This window comes from Pogoniulus pusillus, chromosome Z (genome assembly GCF_015220805.1).
Source record: "Pogoniulus pusillus isolate bPogPus1 chromosome Z, bPogPus1.pri, whole genome shotgun sequence".
Taxonomy (NCBI): domain Eukaryota; kingdom Metazoa; phylum Chordata; class Aves; order Piciformes; family Lybiidae; genus Pogoniulus; species Pogoniulus pusillus.
The window spans coordinates 49439365-49459829 of NC_087309.1; the positions used below are offsets into that span (position 1 = coordinate 49439365).

The following is a 20465-nucleotide window of genomic DNA, read 5'->3' on the forward strand; positions in this document are numbered from 1 at the left end:
GACAGGGACGTGTGTAACTGAGGCCAGGAACTGTTAAGTATCAGGAAGGAATGAAGACTTACCCAACCAGAGAAAGTAAAATGTTGCACATGCTAGTATTACTGTGAGAAATAGCATCACCAAGGTGCTGGGGTACTCTTAAACCACAGACTCTTCTTACCACTGCCAGCAGAACTTCTGCCTACTTCAGGTTCACTTTCAACCAAGTATTCTTTGTTACTGACTGACCTCCTCAAATGAGATTACTTCAGAAAGAAAGTATGTGGGGAAGGATAGGAACAGCTCTGCACCTTCTGCATGCTCCTGGCACTTGAATCTTACCTCTTTGTGGAACAATCAAATGCAATTTTTGCTGGTACTGCTGGGGACTGGATGACCTCCAATGTTTTCAGTTGTGACAACCAGAGAGGCTCTGTCCAGAGAGGAAATAAGTCAGTTTTTGTGAATTGTTAGGCTGCTCTTTGGCTGGCCTTGTAGCCAAAATGTCAAATTTCACATGATTTTTTTCCAAGTAATCAAGAGAAATGAGTACATTAAGTTTCACGATCATAACTCAAAAGGTCACTTGAATATTGGATAGCAAACAATAAAGGCACAATGCCCTTTTGGTGACATCTGATGGAAAGTTCAAGTATGTTGCTTTTCTTGGACCAGACAACTCATAATGATTGAAATTATAAATTGCTAAGTTCTACCTTATTTGAAAGAAAGAAAATGAATAGCCAATCATCACATGTTACATTTGTGATTTTTTTTCCAGCCAAGCCTAATATGAATAGTTTGATATGCTTCTTGTGTTTTACTTTTGGGTTTGGTGGACTTTAATCTTGAGCCTGCTATTTCATATATTTGTCATCAAAAAGAAAAAGGTTATAAATTTGGAACTTTGATTTAGATGTTAAAAAAAAAAAAAAAAGGAAATTACATGGGACAAGGCAGCTATTTGTAGGAGTCACAAAAATATTTGACCCATTTCAGTAAGGTATCTGTCTATAAACGATCAGTATTTAAAGCATGTCATCTTAACATTCTATCTTAATTCTTGTATTTATAGTTCTGAAAATAAACCTATATAAAATATTATGTATATAATTATATAGAAATTAGATACACATTTTAAAGTTCTAAGCATAGATTCTGAAATCCTAAACAAGACAGAACTTTCTGTTAAGGTCCAAGTGAGGAATTACATTTATGTGACACTGATTAATATTAAAGTCTTGTAGCAAATAGATGTGCCAAAATCCGTATGTGTGTCCATCTGCTCATTTCAGGCCTACTCCACTTAATTTTGACTTGAACCAGAAGAAAATTGATGGTTAGGAGCAAATGACATGAAAAGAGAGTTTGAGGGCACATGTTTGTGTTGACAAAAATATCTTCTTTTGCGTCCTTAGCTATACTTCCTTTCACACAACACATGAAACTAAGGCAACACAATGTTCTTATTCTTATTGTTTGAATTTATTAGGTGGAAATTTGCATGCTACTTAAAAGCTCTTTGGCAGGGACTGTGAACTCAAACACTTGTCTTCGATTTCCAAATTGATCTGCTGATCTGCTTTTCAGTGTAGGAAATACTGCTGCACTGCAATGAGATACTTAGAAGAGGAATGGGGTTTGTTTTAGATAGAAATAAAGCAGGGTTTACTTTACATACTTTCACAGACTGACACCAAATGCTGTGTGTCTTAGAATTGCCCAGCAGCCAGGCACCAGGTCAGGGGTTTCCAAGCCATATGTCTTGCAGTCAGGAGTAATGATGCTTGTGACCAGATGTTATGCCCAGATTTACTTGTGATGGTGCAGAGGTCCAGTTATAGAGTGTTTCTAAGATCTCTATTCTTCTGAGATTGGTTACCACACAGAGGTTCTGGTTATGCCTTTTGTACCCATCTGATGCTGTTTCTGTCTCCTAACCCTCCTCTGTGAGTCACCAGTTGGCATCACAGTTTTGTCGTCAAATGTCCCTGTCCTGTGAAACTAGCCTAGATTTGTTGAGGTCTTGATGACTTGCTAATCTGGATGTTTTTAACACCACCCATTATGAGAGCCCTTTCCCTGCTATGATTTCATGCTTTTGTCTCCACATGCACATCTTCCCATCTCTCCGTTCATAGCAATTTTTGCCTTTCTGACAGTTGTCGACATTAAAAGACAGGAGACTGTTAAGGAATTTTTGCATGCAAAATTTTGTAACAAAATATCATTAAAACTGTAGTCCCTAAACTTTGTTTTCTTCCAGGTAGCTTTGGGATTAACTTCAACTTTCTCTTGTTATGTCTCTAACTTCTGTTAAAAATAATTTAGGGTGCTATCACTGTATCCATGGTTTGGATATTTGTCAGACCACTCCAATCTCAGGTGTAAACTACTACATAGATCAGAGTAGATTGCACCTTGTTAATCTCTTAAATTACCATGGATAATACTGCAATATGACTGGAACCTCTAAAACCTTGTACAAATTGGGAATTATTTCTGAAAGCATGGTGGTTATTTGACTAATATATTTTACAAAAATAGCAATTGAGAACAGTAAAACAGATTCAGAGATAACAATACTAAGATGCAGCTAGTGGTGGAATCTAAAACTGTACTGCATGTTTCCAAGCAAGTATCTCAAAAATCACTTGCATTTCTAAGAAACATCTGTTCACCAGATGCTTGGTACTCCATTGAAATTGAAACACTAGGCCAGACAGTTTTTCTTATGTAGAAGTTTGCCCTTGTTGATGTGTTGTTTTGATATATTTTGGTTTGCAGTACTGAATGCCTGCTATGTCTGGGCTAAGAAATTTGTTTTATTTTTCAGTAACAGAAAAATGGAAAAACAAATAGTAAAACACATGAAGCAGTATGACTGGCACTGAGAGATTCAGGGTAAAATACAGTCAGAATAACTGATGCTTCTTTAAAGCTTGTTAGCAAGTATATATTTTCAAGTTTTGCTCATTTATTTTACAGGGCAAGCCTTGGTTTTGTATTTTTGCAAGGCTGGAAATGTCAGATTGGATTGGATGACCTATATGAAGCAAGATCAGTTTGAAATCTTGTGTAGCAAATGGTTACATTCATTTTAGGAATTACATACCTGTTTGGAAAATAACTTCATTGTTATGGTATAAATTAATACTGAAGAGAGAGCAAGCTAAATGTGAAAGTAATGTTTATCCCCAGCATAGCTGAACTATTCCCAGAGGAGTACAATATATGGCAAGGTTATAAAGGCACGGATTTTGCTGAGTGACATTGAGGATGTTTTTGTGCAAGATGAACTTATTTACCCTGAAAAACCTTGGATCCCTTCCCAAGGATACCTTCTGCCTATTTAATGACAACAACAACAAAAGTTACAGATCACATGTAGATGTTTGTTCACGTTCACTAAAGGGTAATAGATCTTACTGTATGTTTTAAAAACTTGGCAAAGCAGAAGAAAGAGCAATGTTCTGAGCCTAAACTAGCTGATTATAGTAACAGTTCTGGAGTTAGTCTGTATGCTCTCATCAAGATGCTTCTTACATAGAGGACTATTTCAAAAAACAGTACCTTTTAACTGATTAATTAAGCAGTCAGACATGGTTGAATTATAATTAGACAAAAGAAAAAAAGTCCTTAGTTTTAGGGGGAGGAGCAATGTAGAACAAATATTCTAAAAGTAGAGCATTGTAGGATATCTGTGCACTTGAAGTATTGTAAGATATCTTTAAACTGGAAGCTACTAAAATGCAAAAGCAGGGTTCCCTAGAGAATCTTACTGATTTCTTTCTCTGGCTCTATTGGCTAGACTATGTTCCTGATGCAAAGTATTCTTGACAGATCATCTGCCAAGCTGAATGTGTTGTTGAGGTTGTGTTTTTGAGGGGACTAGTGTCAGCATGAAGCTCTATAAATGGGAAGGAGGACAGAGTTTAGGCACAAGGGAACTCTGCTACAAGTGCAAATTCTCTACTTGTCCCCAGGATGTCATTTCTCTCTAACATCCTTTTCTGTCAGCTAGCTGCTTTCTTCAGTGTGCATGTCACCAGTTTTTTCCTCTTTGGCTATTTTTTTGTCATGATATGTGCTGGTTATCTTCATGTTGTGTGCAACAGTATTGCTGGAGCAACACTCAAACCAAAAAAGCAGTTCAGATCAATTAACAGTGTTACAATCTCACGATTATATAAGTCACATTTTCAGGCTCCTATACTAGTATTCTATCCCAGAAAAAAAACAACCAACCAACCAACAAACAACCCCCCCACAAACGACTCAATAGAAATGACTTCAGCATGAAAAACGTAAATCAGTGCACATGCAATCTCCTACCAGCTGCACAAAAACATTCATGGCCATGTTTAGCGTGCAGTATCCACCATCCAGATTAAATGCCATAACGGAAATTACCCTTAATGATATGTCAGTACTACCAACTTGCTTAAACAGCATGCATACTCTGTTCTGGCTCTATGCCTACTGTGGTACTGTGTGAATATTGCATGTATAAACTGTAGAAGAACATAAGTGTGTTTTTACTCCATTTGACCTGAGTGGAAGATAGCAGATTACTTAGCATAACTCTGGTGTTTTCTTTATTTTTCAAAGGATAACAAAAAATGTAGCTACATCTCAGAAACTGCAGAGTAAGAGTATGCTCCCGAGCAGTTACCCCAGGGTGATTCACATACTACAAACTCTCATTCTAGTTTAACTTGGGCTAGCTGACTCACATTACTGTTACTTATGAACAGATGGCAAAAGGCACACTTGACCACAGCTGTATATTAAACACCTAGAGACAATAAGAGTCTATTTATCTAATCCAAATTTTGTCTGAACAGAGCCAGGCCTTCCTTTGTTAAGAGTGTGAGTACTATAGATATTAAGATGGTGGTGGGGAAGTTCCACACACAGGAAAAAACATTTTTGTGGCAGCTTTTATACTTTGAATTCCTAGCACTGTAATTTAATTACTGTACTTCCTCCATATTAATTGCAAGGCTATATTATCCAAACACATTTGATCTTTCATCCAATTCTCTTTGTTAATTTTGTGTTTATTCAAAATACATCCAGAAGTGGTTCAGGAAATGGAATAGAACAATATAAATTTTATTTTGGTTCTAACTGAAATTTTAAATTACCAATAAACAAGCACTGTTTAATTATATCTTTGGCATATTAAAATAATATTAATTTTTGAGTTTTCCACTTTGGTTTATGTTGCTTCTTAATGTCAAGATGTTTAGGGACTCTAGTTGAATTTTTGAGTCTTAAATGAAGCTAGTTAGCTAAAAAAAAGAAAAAAGAAACAAAACCACAAAGGAACAAACCAACAAGTTATTTGAAAGTTTCTAAGATAGCTTCCTTCTCATGTTGCCCCAAGATGTATTGCAGAATCATGGAATGTTAGGGGTTGGAAGGGTCCTCAGAAATCACTGAATCCCACCCCCTTGGCAAAGCAGGATCACCTAGGGCAGGCCACACAGGAGCACATCCAAGCGGGTTTTGAAAGTCTCCAGAGAAGGAAAACATTTCCTTTACTCAGTCTTTTAGTACTGGGATTTACTTAACTCAGAAAAGTTTATGAGTAAGCTCACAAGCTCAGTCTACACCATCCCGATGCAGCCAGTGGCTGGCAAAAGAGGGAAGAAGTTTTTTCCACAAGAAGTTTCAGAGTGTCTAAATAATCCTTGTGACCTCAATTACTAATCGAAGGTAAGCGGGTTTGTTGAAGCATAGCCAATGCCTCTAGTGTTTTATGAGGCAGCCAGCCAACGTGCTTTCAGCACTTGTTCAGGTACCCAGAACACATAGGACGTGCCATGCCAGCACACACTGCAAAATTTGATTTTTGAAGTTGGTTGTTGTAGACCTTTGCTTTGGTAGGGCAAGTTCTATACTCTGTAAAGTTGTGAACAATCCCAGAAGCACCAGTGTCAGGGAAGACCGACAGAGGCAAAAGCTGTTGCTATGAGGCTGGTAAAGAGCATTCATATTAAGGTTGATAACAATTAGTTTGTGGTTATGAACTCACTCTGTATTAGTATGACAAAAAGCCTTAAAATAAAACACACAGAATGCCAATGAAAGAAACCAACATTTGCTTTTGAAATCTCTCCTAGTGAAGGAAGACCTTCCCCCAGAGTGGAACTGCTGCACAACATAGACCCCATGTTTGTCGATGATTTCCCATGTGAGTATGCTGCTGATTGTTCAAGACTTGTTAAACATTCACTTTATCTTTGGAACACTTCATGTTTTCCTTTAGTGAATATTTCCTTCTAGATGAAGCAAACTAGAGTAATATGCCTCGTCTTTTAAAGTAAACAGTTTTAAAACACAGAAACCTCATCCCCCACCCCTTACTGAATCATGACCAATGCACACTTCTTCTTTTAGAGAGCTCTGAAGTCCTGCTGACTAATGAGTTAAGTACCTTGAGACATGGAAATGTTGAGGAGCAGCCACGTGCCTGAGGTGTACAGGGAAGCACACTGACAAAAAAACCCTACCAAACCTTCTCTGAATGTGTCTGTGTTGGCAGGTAGCTCCCAAGGAACTGCTGGCCCTCATGCATCTTGATAACTCTATATAATATGACCTGGCAAATGGAAAACTCGAGTTTGTGAGAAGCTAAGAAGTTCCAAACCTTGTGATTGCTTTTGTTCCATAATCACATGGGTTGGATGTTTAATGCTGTAATCACATGAATTAGAGCTTAAGCTTGCCAATGTTGTACCTCTTTCAGCACCGCCTGGTTTATGATTTAATGTTTTCAGTTTTCTAAGGACTACAATATTTTCAAGCAGAGATTTTTTTCATACAGAACATTGGAACAGGAACTTTGCAGTGTTTTTATAGCACTGCTGCATTTCTTTAAATAAATAAATAAATTCAGGCAGAGGAAAAGTAGCTCTGCAGGGACAATGATCTGTTGCTTGCAAGACAGATACACGTTGTGCTGAACTGACTGGATGGGAAGCTGTAAGAAGACCTTCTGCATTGCACATCTGGTTCTGTGATATTTTTCTGAGAAGGAACAACATTGTGCCTGTCTAGTGCTGGCTGGAGAGCACTGCCTGCAGATAATTAGTACATACTGGCAGAACTGTAGCTGCTCTAGTCTCCCTTCAAAGGATGCTCAGTCGTGGCAGTCCTGCACAATATTATGCCCTGATATGGTATTCCCAGGTGTGCTTCAGAGGCTGCCTTTTCCTTGTGGTGACTGCTGTGATAGAGCTTGGCACAGGCGTCTAAGTAGACAAATTCCTGGTGTAAACAGAAGGGGGATGAGAAAAGGAGGGTTACAGGAAATATTTCCCTGAATTGCTTCCATGATGCCATACTCTGATGATACTTACCTCTTGCTACATAGAGCATGTCCTTACTTTTTGTGGGCATTGCATGGATTGTGGGAAGGGAGTAGGGCAGGTGGGCAGAAACTGTACTAAGTGGAGCTTTTATGCTGGATGAGATGTTACTTTTAAGCATCATGAAGAGAGAAAGAGGTGTGTGTGTGTGTGTCACAAAATCATAGAATCAACCGGGTTGGAAGAGACCTCCAAGATCATCCAGTCCAACCTAGCACCCAGCCCTATCCAGTCAACTAGACCATGGCAACAAGTGCCTCATCCAGGCTTTTCTTGAACACCTCCAGGGATGGTGACTCCACCACCTCCCTGGGCAGCCCATTCCAATGGCAAATCACTCTCTCGGGGAAGAACTTCCTCCTAACATCCAGCCTATACTTCCCCCCAGCACAACTTGGGACACAACTTGAGAAGAGGTCACCCCCCACCTGGCTACAATGTCCCTTCAGGTAGTTGTAGACAGCAATAAGGTCACCCCTGAGCCTCCTCTTCTCCAGGCTAAACAACCCCAGCTCCCTCAGCCTCTCCTCATAGGGTTTGTGTTCCAGGCCCTTCACCAGCTTTATTGCCCTTCTCTGGACACGTTCCAGCACCTCAACATCTCTCTTGAATTGAGGAGCCCAGAACTGGACACAGTAGTCAAGGTGTGGCCTGACCAGTGCTGAGTACAGGGGCAGAATAACCTCCTTTGTCCTACTGGCCACACTGTTCCTGATGCAGGCCAGGATGCCATTGGCTCTCTTGGCCACCTGGGCACACTGCTGCCTCATCTTCAGCTTACTATCTATCAGTACCCCCAGGTCCCTTTCTTCCTGGCTGCTTTCCAGCCACTCTGTCCCCATCCATGTAGGGTTTCCCTGTATATTCTCATCAAAGGCCTATAACTTGGGTAAGTTACTTTGTGCCAGCTGTTTTACTTTGTCCCTTAATATCAGGTTTGGTCATTAGCAGGTAGAATTGACCTCCAAATTAGTATGACTTACATTTTTTCCTAGTTTTAATTCTATGGTACCTTTCTTAAAGGATTCAAGAGTAAGTAATTGCATTTCTGATATATTTGACATGTTGCATCACTGTTATACATGAAACTCTGCTTTTTCAGATCACTATTCTTTTTGATTACCATACTGTTTCTAGTGGAGCAAAGCACGTTAATTTATAGTCAACAGCTGGGAACAAGATATCCAGCTTTCTTTGTACTTCATCTATTGTCATAACATGCTTGATTTCTTATCAGTTGTGTGGAAATTGGAATAGTTGTGTGATTTGCAGTGTGAGTCATTGTATTATTTATGACTCTGTTTTTGACCCAGCTAGTGAAATTTTGTTTTGTCATATAAGGACTAAAATTTGTGTTTGCCAGTCTGAGTTATTAGGAGTAACTGTATATGGATGCAATTCAGCTGATTTCTACTTAGCATCTGTTTTCCATCTGTCAAGCTGAGTATTAAGCTTAGAATTAAAATCCATATAAACTATGTTGGTCTCTCTATTATGGATATATTACAGAGACACAAAGCTTGGAATATATAAGTACTTCCATATTTTCACCAATCATGTCATCTTAAAATACCCATACGATCTTCCTACCACTGAAGGGGTAAACTCTGAGTCTTACTCTTTCCTTGTCTGTTTATTGTTTCTTTGTCCTAACTGTTTAGAGGTCATAATACTCTTTTGCCTGTGGTACTAAAATACATGTATGTACAATTTGCTGAGGTTTTTTTTCTCATCTTCTTCGTAGTATTGGGCTTCATCTTCCCCTTGTGCTAGAGTGTTTTAAAATCATCTTATGTCAGATGATGTATTCTTATGAAAGTAATTACTTTTTGGTAGAAATTTCTGTAGAAATTGAATCAGGAAGTAGATTCACGACTGGAAGATACAGATTACCCAGATCTTTAGGTTTGCAGAGTACTGTGGAAGAGCAAAGTAAATCTCAAGATACTGTTGAACATACTCAAAGAAACCCCTGTGGAATGTTGTGAATAATAAGGCGAGTTATGGTCATAATATTATTAAGAAAGACATGATACTGCTGAAGTTGTGCATACATGGGGCATTAAGTTATTTTTGTACTTGCACTTAGTGCAGGCTCAGGGTTCCTGAACTCTTGAGTGCTTTAGCATATAATATATACATTCTGCCAGACTATTATTTTTATTTAATGGGTGCATTTATCTTCATCTCTGCCTGGATAAACTGATACTATGTATTTTTAGTAGCATGAATGATGGGATGTCTCATACAATTAATTTACTTTTTGACTGAAATAGGGAAAAATGAGCTTTGTTCTGTTCAGATTTTTTTGCTCAAAATAAACAATCTTTCAGGGAAGAATTTGTGCAAAAGGCATTAATTAATTAATTAATTAGTTAATTTAGCGACCACTCAGCTGTTACAGCCAAATATTCAACAGAATGTTAAGTTAAAGGCAGGGCATGTTACCTTGGTTACAGTTCTAACCACAGCTTAGCAGCTGTGGTCTGTTAGAAGTGACCTTGACCTGCACATTTAACACTTGTGGGGTAACACACTTCTTCAAATTCTCAGACTGATCCCTGGTTTCTCACCTCTAGGCATCAGCTGTGGTTACTCCAGCAGCAGGTCTGACGAATCTACTGATCAGCAGCTACTTACCTTTTTTCAAGAGCTTATGTCCAGTGGTAAATACTCTAGCCCTACAGATGTCTTGTATAAAAATAGTGTATTTCTCTCCTATTGTTAAGACTAAGCAACGAGAGAGGAGAGACCAGTGCAGGGTAGCTTGTCTTCACTTCTATTATGTAAAAAAATGCCCACAGGTCTTACTTCACTCAACCTTTCAAGTAATTGTCTTCTCTCTCAGAGGGCAGACTTTCTTTGTTCAAATACAAACCTTTTCAGTGGTTTTGAAATATATTGCAGTGGTTTAGACTGCAATTCCTCATTTGTCATCTTCTGTGCTAATAAAGGGGCTCTTGTTCCTGACTACTGATTTTGGGCAGAGTCTCTCTGACCTGTGGCAGCCCAGTGGAGAGGTTGTGGTTAGAAAGAGTCACTTCTCTCAATGAAATGATGCCGTTTTGGTGCCAAGACAGAGGAGGTGGTGGAGTGAAGAACTGGGGTGAGATTTCCAATATCTAGGATGAGTATGGGAGTGGATTGCAGATGCGCGGCAAAACCAGTCCTGTGGCCAGCTGTTGCAAAGCCTGCCCTCCCTTTCATTTTTCTCTTGGATTGGATCTAGGAATCTGATGGTGACAAGTTTTCTCCCAGATCAGCCTTCAGAGTGTTCTGAGTGGTGACAGGAAAGAGGAGGGTAATTTCCTACTACATCAACCAGCTGAATCAGCTTGCCCTGTAGCTGTATGACTGGGATCAGGGTAGGGGCATGGAACTGATGGTCGATGGAGAGACTGGCCACAAAACCCAGCAGCTAAGATCAAATTAGGCCACAGGGAAACTCAGTCAGAGGCAGTAGATTCATGAGTTCAAGCTAGTGTAGGTCATTGCTGCTACCAAAGAGGAAATCCTGCTTCCTACAGCACCTCACCTCCACACCCCTCTCTCATGGGTCACCAAAGCCACTCACAGAGCCAGGCTATGAATCAGGTCAGGATATTGGTTCAGTTTTCAACACTTTTTTTTTTCCTTTGGGTATGCATTGGATAACCATTTTGGCACAAAGCTCAGGACTAGAGGGAATTTCAGGGAACAGGTGAGACTGATTCTGTTGGCTCCGAAATTAAACCCTGAGGTATCTGTTTCATTATGCATGATGAAGTAATCCAGCAGGTTTCTGCTGGTGATGCATTTTGTTTCCTCCCCTCCCCATTCCCAGATGTATGCTCCAGATGCTTACTTTGCGTTCATTCTGGCACTCCTTCAATAACTCCATGGGCCAATACAACTTGCTAGCATAGTTCTCCTGTCAGGTTGGTTGAATCTACTTATTGAAGGGGCTGATGGATGCTAGAGGCAGTGAAGGCGAAGCCAAGGTGAAGGAGTGGGGAGGCAGAGGGAGAGCCAGTCCTCCTAGTGCTGTCTGGCTGCTCCTGGAGTTGGAGCCTGAGGATGAAAGGGTGGGAAAATGCACCTTCTGGTTGGATCTGGCTGCACTTATCCAGTCTGGTGAGCTCTGCAGATAGTGCAGGACCCAGGCGCCTCAAAGGTGGTTTCTTCTCCTCCTTGCTCAGAGCCATTGCTTTTGTATTTCTGGCTGTTTCTTCATCTCCCTGTTGATTATTTTGAGAAGTGATGAATACCTGTCTAAGTTGCTGGGTCTCAATGTAGATTTGTAATATACTAGAGTTTGCAATGATGTAAAGTAAGTAGTTGGTATAAAAGATCTACTGTCTTCTAGGTTTGTGTCTGAAACATTCATATTTTCTGTTAATTCTAGGAGCTTGGTGATAAAATAGGAAAATTCAAACCAGAAACCTGAAATTATGTTGAAACAGAGTATCATTTCCTCATAGATTAATAAAGTACAGAAAAAAAATGTGTAAATTAACTTTGGAGTTGCCTAAATTGAAAATCTAATTTGCATATATTGGTAGGAAAAAAGAAACAAAATCTGTTTGGCCCATTTTTCTGACTTTGTCTTTAAGATAAAAAATAAGTCCTGTTGTTCGTGGTTTGGCAGCTGCACGGGTGAAGTCAGCTCTTCCATTGTGAAAGATCTGCTTTCTTTTAGACAGCCTTGTGGCATTTCATCAAGTTTTGGTGATTCAGCTGAATTAAAAACCAACTGGATTTAAGTCTAAATTCCCCTAACTGCTAAACCAAACATATTTCTGACCACATAGTCACTGCTAGATGGCCTGTTTTGAAGTAGTATTGAAACTTTATATCCCACTGAAGGCAACTTTATTTTGACAGTTGGGACTAAATGATATGGTGACGGGAAACATACCCTTTAATTCAGAATTGTTAATCAGAATCTGTCTGTATACACTGTATTATCTTTTCATCTGACTTGCTGTATTTATTAATGAATGTATCGAATTTTAAAAAAATCTTGTAAACTACACCTGTAGCATCCTTTTTCTTCAAAAATAAGTTGAATTTCTTTAAATTAAAAAGATGTTTTCAAAGAAAGTATGTTGTTGGGTGGGGTTGGTTTAGGCTGAAAAAAAAAAAGACTTTTACCTTAATTTAAAATTCCAGACTTAATGATAAACTAAAACTTCAAAGGCATAATAAAATTGTAGGCTACTAATTGTAGTCAATTTATTTTGAAGACGTCTATTAACCAGGGCAGAAATCCAAGACAGAGAACTTGTAAAAACATTTTGTGATATCTCTCCATTTTTTTATTTGCCTTAGGCAAAATAAATCAAACTGTAAACTGACATTTGAAAAAAAGGGTATGGCCTCATATAATGCACTATTAATTGCCAGAATAAATGATTGCTTGTAAGGGGCTAGGTCTTCTATATGCAGAATAAATATGTGATGTATTACAAGAGAGAAATAACTTCAGTACTGGGGCTGATGTATCATTCATGGGCATTAAAATTGTGTTACAATGGTTGTAGCATTATGTGTTATACCAAAATCATAGAATGATAGAATCAGACAGAGTTGGAAGGGACCACAAGGATCATCTAGTTCCAACCCTCCCTGCCATGGCCAGGGACACCCTACCCTAGATCAGGCTGGCCACAGCCCCATCCAGCCTGGCCTCAAACACCTCCAGGGATGGGGCCTCAACCACCTCCCTGGGCAACCCATTCCAGCCTCTCACCACTCTCATGCTGAACAACTTCCTCCTCACGTCCACTCTGAATCTCCCCATCTCCAGCTTTGCTCCATTCCCCATAGTCCTGGCACTCCCTGAAATCCTGAAAAGTCCCTCCCCAGGTTTTTTGTAGGTTCCCTTCAGATACTGAAAGGCCACAAAAAGGTCACCTGGGAGCCTCCTCTTCTCCAGACTGAACAGCCCAAACTCTTTCAGTCTGTTCTCATAGGAGAGCTGCTCCAGCTCTCTGATCATCCCTGTGGCCCTACTCTGGACACATTCCAGATGTTTCATCTGGATTAAGGAACAGACACTATAGGCTCCTTTAGGCCCCATTCATTTCTTATTTTGCACAGGATTTTGCAGATCAGAAGTGATACCTTCCTCAGTTTTATTATTGATGATCTGGTTCATTTATAATTACTGGGGAAAAAAAAATTAAAAAAAGCAAGGTGAAAAACAGTCTCTGGTAATGGAGTTATTTAGCAGTACCAGAAGATGTAGATCTGTCTGGGTGAGTGCGCTGCATGGGCTTCAAATGGGATAAAATTACTTCATGTTTGTGCCACACTAGGACCTGGAATTTTCTCTTGGGGTCAAAAATGCGCAGAAGCAACCAATATGGTTAGCAGACTGAGTTTACGTAGTGACAGCTGGAATGGGAGAATGGTCAAGGATGAGTAAAAAGACAGATATGTTCTCTGCTCCTCCAAACTTCCATTTCTTTGCAAAATGGTACATATGCATACAGACCATCTGGACTCTGTCATCTTTTCATTACAAGGAAATCATAAATTGCAGTGACCCCTTGTAAGTTTATAAGACAGGAGTTGCCCATGTGACCCTGGAGCCATGCACGCCTCTCAACTGCTTCATGCTGTGCTTTTCATGCTTACCGAGCAGTTCTGGGCAAAGCTCATCTCCATTGTCTCATGGAGGTGCTGTTCCTGCCAGACCTGCTGCCATTTGTTTCAGAGGTAATTGATGTTTTTCTTTTGGCTGTCGACTGTATGAAGTTTCTCAGAAGTTTGGCCTGTGGTTATATTTTGCCTTGGCTCTTGGCCCACATATATCTTGGTGTGAACCATCCGTCTCAGCAGTATTCAGCACTTAGTATACAAGGATTGCACATATGGGGAGCCTTATAAATACTACTCCCCATGCTTCCTTTGGGATGTAGATAATCCCTTACAATTTAGACATTTTAAGTCACTTGAGAAAGTCTCTAATGCCAGTATAATGACTGGAATTCAAACTTCCCTTAGTACTGCTTCTTATCCTGCATTGGAGACCTTAGCACAGCCTTTCAGTACTTAAAGGGGGCCCATAAGAAAGGTGTAGATGCTCTTTGTAGCAGGGCCTGTTGTGACAGGCTGAGTAGCACTGTTTTTTTTTTTCAACTAAAGAGGGCAGATTTAGACTAGATATGAGGAAAATATTTTTTACTATGATGGTAGTGAAATACAGATTGCCTAGGTAAGCAATCCCTGGAAACATTCATCAGGCTGGATAAGACTCTGAGCAACCTGTTCTAGTTGAATGTGTCCCTGCAGGGCAGCTGGACTTAGATGGCCTTTAATGACCCCTTCCAACCCAAAACATTCTATCATTCTAGATTCTATACCTAATTGAACATAACACTAACATTTTGTATTTTTAAGGAGGCTTTGACATAAATGCTATGCTATGACTTCCAAATCTCTGAGCTGGAAACCTGCAAAGCTTTAACTGTGCATAAGATACTAGGGTCAGGTTATACACTGCTCAGTTCTCTAACTTGAACACTGTTATCTTACAGTGATTCTAATGGTGATTAGGTGTTTCACAGATAAGGCCACCTCAACATGATCTTTTATGTCTTCAGTAAGTCATAAATAGTATTTCATTTGGTTCAACTCTGTTTCTGGTGGGGGAGCAGAATTATTGTGAGGGTTTTTTTTCCATCAGAAGTGGAAATTGAGCTTTTTTTTTTTTTTACTATCTCTCATTTTCTGATATTTGACCTTGTAAGCTATTTGTTTTTTTTCTTTTCTCCTTTTAGTTCTGTGTTGGTACAAAAATGTTATAATCTGGATAAATGCTTTGCCATGATAATGTTTACAGGGATTCTTTCTTTTGCTGCCATGAGTAATTCTGGATTTTACTTCATTGTTTCTGTGGTGTATTTTTCTGCAATAATAGAATCTGTGATGAAAATCAAAGTGAATACTTTGAAGAAAGAATGAGGAGTTCTTGTGTGTGTATTCTTACTGAAATTAAGTTGAGTAGACATTTTGAAAGGTAAGAGCATGATATTCCAGTATAAATCTTTCCTTTGGAATCAGATATTACTTTGAAAAAAACTGAAATGAGAAGGGGTGATAGCAGATCTTTATTCACAGCATTCAACTAAATTAAGATTAGTGAGCTTTGTTGGGAGAGTGTGTGTATGGCACAGCTCTATGCCTTGTCAGTCTGACAGCAGGAAGTTATAATATCTGTTTCTTCAAGATCAGTATTCTATTCTTTCTTTCAAGGTTAAGGTCACAGCTATTCCTCAAACGTTTTGTTTTAATAAAGCAACACAAAGACTCAGACTTTCGTAGAGAACTCATTATTATCATAAAGTAGCAAAAGGTCACGAAACTTCTTTCCTCAGTTAAGTAGTAAACCACGTTGGTTCTTTAATGATTTACTGTCACAGTATAGTCTGGAAGAGCCCTTGACATTTCCAGAGTTTGCTTGTTGAGGTGAAATTATTACTCTACACCTCACCATTTCAAAAAAGAGAAATCAGTTAAAAGTATTTATATATGCAAAGGCCTTCTTAGGCCTTTATGCAAAGCAATAGGCATTTCAGTGTGACTACAGCAAGCTTTTCCTTGCTTCTGACACATTTTCTCACATTAAGGCATCAGATGTGCAAACACTTGTGCAACTTCAAAAATGTATCTTGCAAGTGAGGATGAGCAAAGACAAAGTTTACACAGAGACAAGTGAACTGGAAAAACCATTGCTTTCAAAGGGCTCAAAGGGCTACCTAGTCAATTCTAGCCCAGATCATACTTTCATACTATTTTTAGGATGTGTACAGCTGAGCAGTTGTTGCGGAGGGGAAGATTAGTTGGTGCAAGATGATATTCTGTAAAAATATATAATTGATTAATTTCAATATTCTGAACTCTCACCACCCCCCAACCGCTGAATTTTAACATTGATATTTGTTCTTACACGGTTATGGAAGACATTCTAGGAATAACATCAAACAGTAACTTATTAATAACTAGCAAACGTTCAAACTATAAACAGGGAGAGGAATTTCCCTTCAGCCAAATGCTGCTTGGGGTCAATATGCTGCTTGCCCAGTAGATAGGCACAGGCTCTTTCTGCTCCATGGCAGAAGGCAGTAGAGAATTAGAGAGGCATTGAGCATTTACTCACAAATTCTTATTAATTATCAATCATCCTTCAGGGCTACATCCCAGCCTAAACAGGTGTCCAATCTTCAGGGAACTCTGCCCGCAGATGTCAAGGGTGGAATCCTCCCAGATTCAGGGAAGAGGATACAGACATGCAGACAATCCCTGACCTTGTACTCCTGGCTTCTTCTGGCATGACCTTCAGGTGCAGAGGGCAGGATGCTATATGGTCTCAGCACAGTGTCATGTTGGCCATACAGGCTGATCACATGCAGACAATCCAGGGTCTGCTCCTGGTAACTTGCAGCAGTGGAGCCTACAAGGCAATGATAAGGCAGCGGGCATGCAATAGGGTGCACAGCTGCACAGGAGACTCTGTTTCCATAGAGAAAAGTAGATAGCACAGGCAAATAGCAGAAAAGCACACAAGCAAGCAGGCACTAGAGTGAGCAATGCCAGTGAGCACTGCGGGTGAGCAATGTGGGTGAGCAATGCAGGTGAGCACATCGTTTACCTGTGTACCCCTATTTATCAAATGTGGGATGAGGTTAATGGCCCCTTGGCCACCAGAATGACCAATCAGCATGTCAGTTAGCCAAACCATACCATAATAGGCAAGGGCCACAGGCCTGGCCCTTCCAAATATGGGAAGAGCATGGGCCTTGCACCCAATAAGCCATAAGCGCGTGGGCTCACACAACTGTGTTACACAACCTGGGCCTTGGGCAGGCCAGACTTTATGGCACCAGGTCTGTTGTGTTGGTTTGATAGGTAAACAGGTATAAGCCTATTTTGGGCCTATGGGCCCTCCACAACAACAGTGTGAAGACTGTAGCTTTGCAACTGCTAAAATGGCCTTCACTAAAAGCTATTTATGTGTTTCCATGTTCCCACATTAAACTTTTATACCATTGCTTCTCTCCACGTACAGGAACTTCCAAACTAGGAAATACTGAAGAAAATCTGTTTGGTTGTTTGGTTTTTTTTAATGTGACATTTGCATTTTATGGTGTATTTGTGCATTGCCTGTAAACCAAACTATAGACAAGACTGCCGGCAAATGAAAACCATCGTGTGCACACAGGGCACTTTTTCTAGCACTATTGTATTAAAATATAGATGACAGTAAAGAGAATCTGTTCCAAATGGGGTACCTACTAAGCAAATTTGATTACTTTCTTCTATAAATTCACAAATCCTATGAGGAGAGGCTGAGGGAGCTGGGGTTGCTTAGCCTGGAGAAGAGGAGGCTCAGGGGTGACCTTATTGCTGTCTACAATTACCTGAAGGGGCATTGTAGCCAGGTGGGGGGGTGGCCTCTTCTCCCAGACAACCAGCAATAGAACAAGGGGACACAGTCTCAAGTTGTGCCAGGGTAGGTATAGGCTGGATATTAGGAAGAAGTTCTTCCCAGGGAGAGTGATTTCTCATTGGAATGGGCTGCCCAGGGAGGTGGTGGAGGCACTGTCCCTGGGGGTCTTCAAGAAAAGCCTGGATGAGGCACTTAGTGCCATGGTCTAGTTGATTGGTTAGGGCTGGGTGCTAGGTTGGCCTGGATGATCTTGGAGGTCTCTTCCAACCTGGTTGATTCTATGATTCTATGATTCTATCATTTTATACATAAATTTGGTATAAATGTAAATCAACATTACTCAAACACATCTGAGTAGCCCATCACCAAGATAAAGTATTATTTTCTCTGCTGTCATTCAAGATATTTGTATGTATTATATGATATAAATGAAAAATATGGAGAAAACCTTAATCCTAGAGCTTCACAGTCAACTGGGAAATCTCTCTTGAGAGATGGGAGAGCCCTGTTCAACCTTCCTTGTAGCAATCAGGGTAACTTAGGGCACGAATTTGAGTCACCAAAGCTCAGAAACATACCTGCAGTGTTGGGCTAGATATTTTTGGAACAGGGAGATAGCCTCTCATTTTAACAGGTACATCCCCATGTGAATATAATCCTTAGTTAAGCATTAATTGTTCTGAGCCTTTTCTTTATTTGCAGTTTACTGAAAATCGAGTAAGTTCAGCACGGAACTAATTTGCACCTGTTTTTAATTGTTATATTGGACAAACTATAGTTTATATAGTACATAGTTGATTAGGGCTTTTGAGGTGAGCTGAGAATTTCTTCCTGTAGGGGGGAAACTGTTGGACCTTTGGAAAAATGCTGTTGGTGTAAAGTTCACAAGATGTGGTTGTGGGAAGCAGCACTGACCATGAAGAAAAGTTATAGACTGGCTTCCTGAGTTTTACTTCAGAGAAGTTAATGGTTCATTTCTTGACTTTGTGTTTCTCCTTCTGGATGCATGACCCTATAAAAAAATCAAGGGTTTGGGTGCCTGTTACCTGAAGTCTGCCTTTACTGTTTCAGTCCTGCAGTGAACAAGTGGTGTATTTAAGTAAGCAGTTTCTAAATCTTAACTTCTGAGCTTAGTGACATGGATTTTGCAGCAGGGAAAACTACTCTGGAATTCAGTTTTCTCTGCTCCTCCATAAGCCTCAATGTTCATGGGTTTGTGTGCTGCTCCTGGTTTACTTTCCTAATGTTTTTTCAAACTTTTTATTCTGAGGTTTGGTAAGTCATGTATTAGCACTGTTGTTTTGGTTTCAGAATCATTTTAATTTGAGGATAGTTTGTATGTTTCGTTGACAGAAATTATTATTGTGACTACAAATAGAGAAGCCTTTCATATATATAGTTTTGTGGAAAACAATCAGTATCTACTGACTGTATGGATAAAGCAGCATTTAGCTTTGTTTGCTTAAGAGAAGTTAGTAGGGTGTAAATTCCTTATTTGTTGCTGCTGATGCTTAACTGGTCTGAACTCACTGGAATTAATGGAAATGTTCCCAGTCATTTCCATGTGTTCTTTTCTCTCAAGCTGTGACAGACCCCCTACTGTTCCACAGTTAAACATTAGTAAGGGATAATGAGCCTGCCAGTCTTCCAGGTTTTGTGGCAAATCCTGCCTGACAAACCTGGTGGCCTTCTATGAACAGGTCACAACATAAATAGATCAGGAGTGAACAACTGCTGTCATTTACCTGGATCTGAGCAAGGCCTTTGACACTGTCCCACACCACATCCTGGTCTCCAAGCTGGCAAAACATGGGTTTGATGGGTGGACCATGAGATGGATAAAGAACTGGCTTGATGGCTGCACCCAAAGGGTATCTGTCAATGGGTCCATGTCCACGTGGAGGCCAGTGACAAGTGGAGTCCCTCAGGGATCAGTCCTGGGACCAGTCTTGTTCAACATCTTTGTCAGTGCCATGGACAGTGGCACTGAGTGCACCCTCAGCAGGTTTGCTGATGACCCCAAGCTCTGTGGTGCAACAGAGACACTGGAGGGCAGGGATGCCATCCAGAGGGACCTGGACAGGCTGGAGAGGTGGGCACAAGCCAACCTCATGAGGTTCAACAAGACCAAGTGCAAGGTCCTGCATCTGGGTCGAGGCAATCCCAAGCACAAATAGAGGCTGGGCAGTGAGTGGCTGGAGAGCAGCCCTGAGAAGAGGGACCTGGGGGTGCTGGTGGATGAGAAGCTCAACATGAGCCAGCAGTGTGCACTTGCAACCTGGAGGGCAACCAGATCCTGGGCTGCATCAGGAGAAGTGTGGTCAGCAGGGCGAGGGAGGTGATTCTCTCCCTCTACTCTGCTCTGATGAGACCCCACCTGGAGTACTGCATCCAGTTCTGGAGCCCCCATTACAAGAAGAATGTGGAGATGCTGAAGTGTATCCAGAGAAGGGCCACTGGGTTGATCAGAGAGCTGGAGCGGCTCTGCTATGAGGACAGACTGAAGGAGTTGGGGCTGTTCAGTCTGGAGAAGAGGAGGTTCCCAGGTGACCTTTTTGTGGCCTTTCAGTATCTGAAGGGAGCCTACAAAAAAAGCTGGGGAGGGAATTTTCAGGATTTGAGGGAGTGCCAGGACTAGGGGGGATGGAGCAAAGCTGGAGATGAGGAGATTC

General features: G+C 40.5%; 1 protein-coding gene across 2 annotated transcripts in view; it reads left to right on the forward strand.

The window, feature by feature from the left end:
- The window catches only part of ARSB (arylsulfatase B), a 77731-nt gene that overhangs the window by 42023 nt on the left and 15243 nt on the right, over positions 1 to 20465 (forward strand). For both annotated transcript variants that reach the window (XM_064140356.1, XM_064140355.1), the window contains exon 6: positions 6111 to 6181. In XM_064140356.1, coding sequence (XP_063996426.1) covers positions 6111 to 6181 — 71 coding nt within the window. The remainder of the gene's footprint in view (positions 1 to 6110; positions 6182 to 20465) is intronic.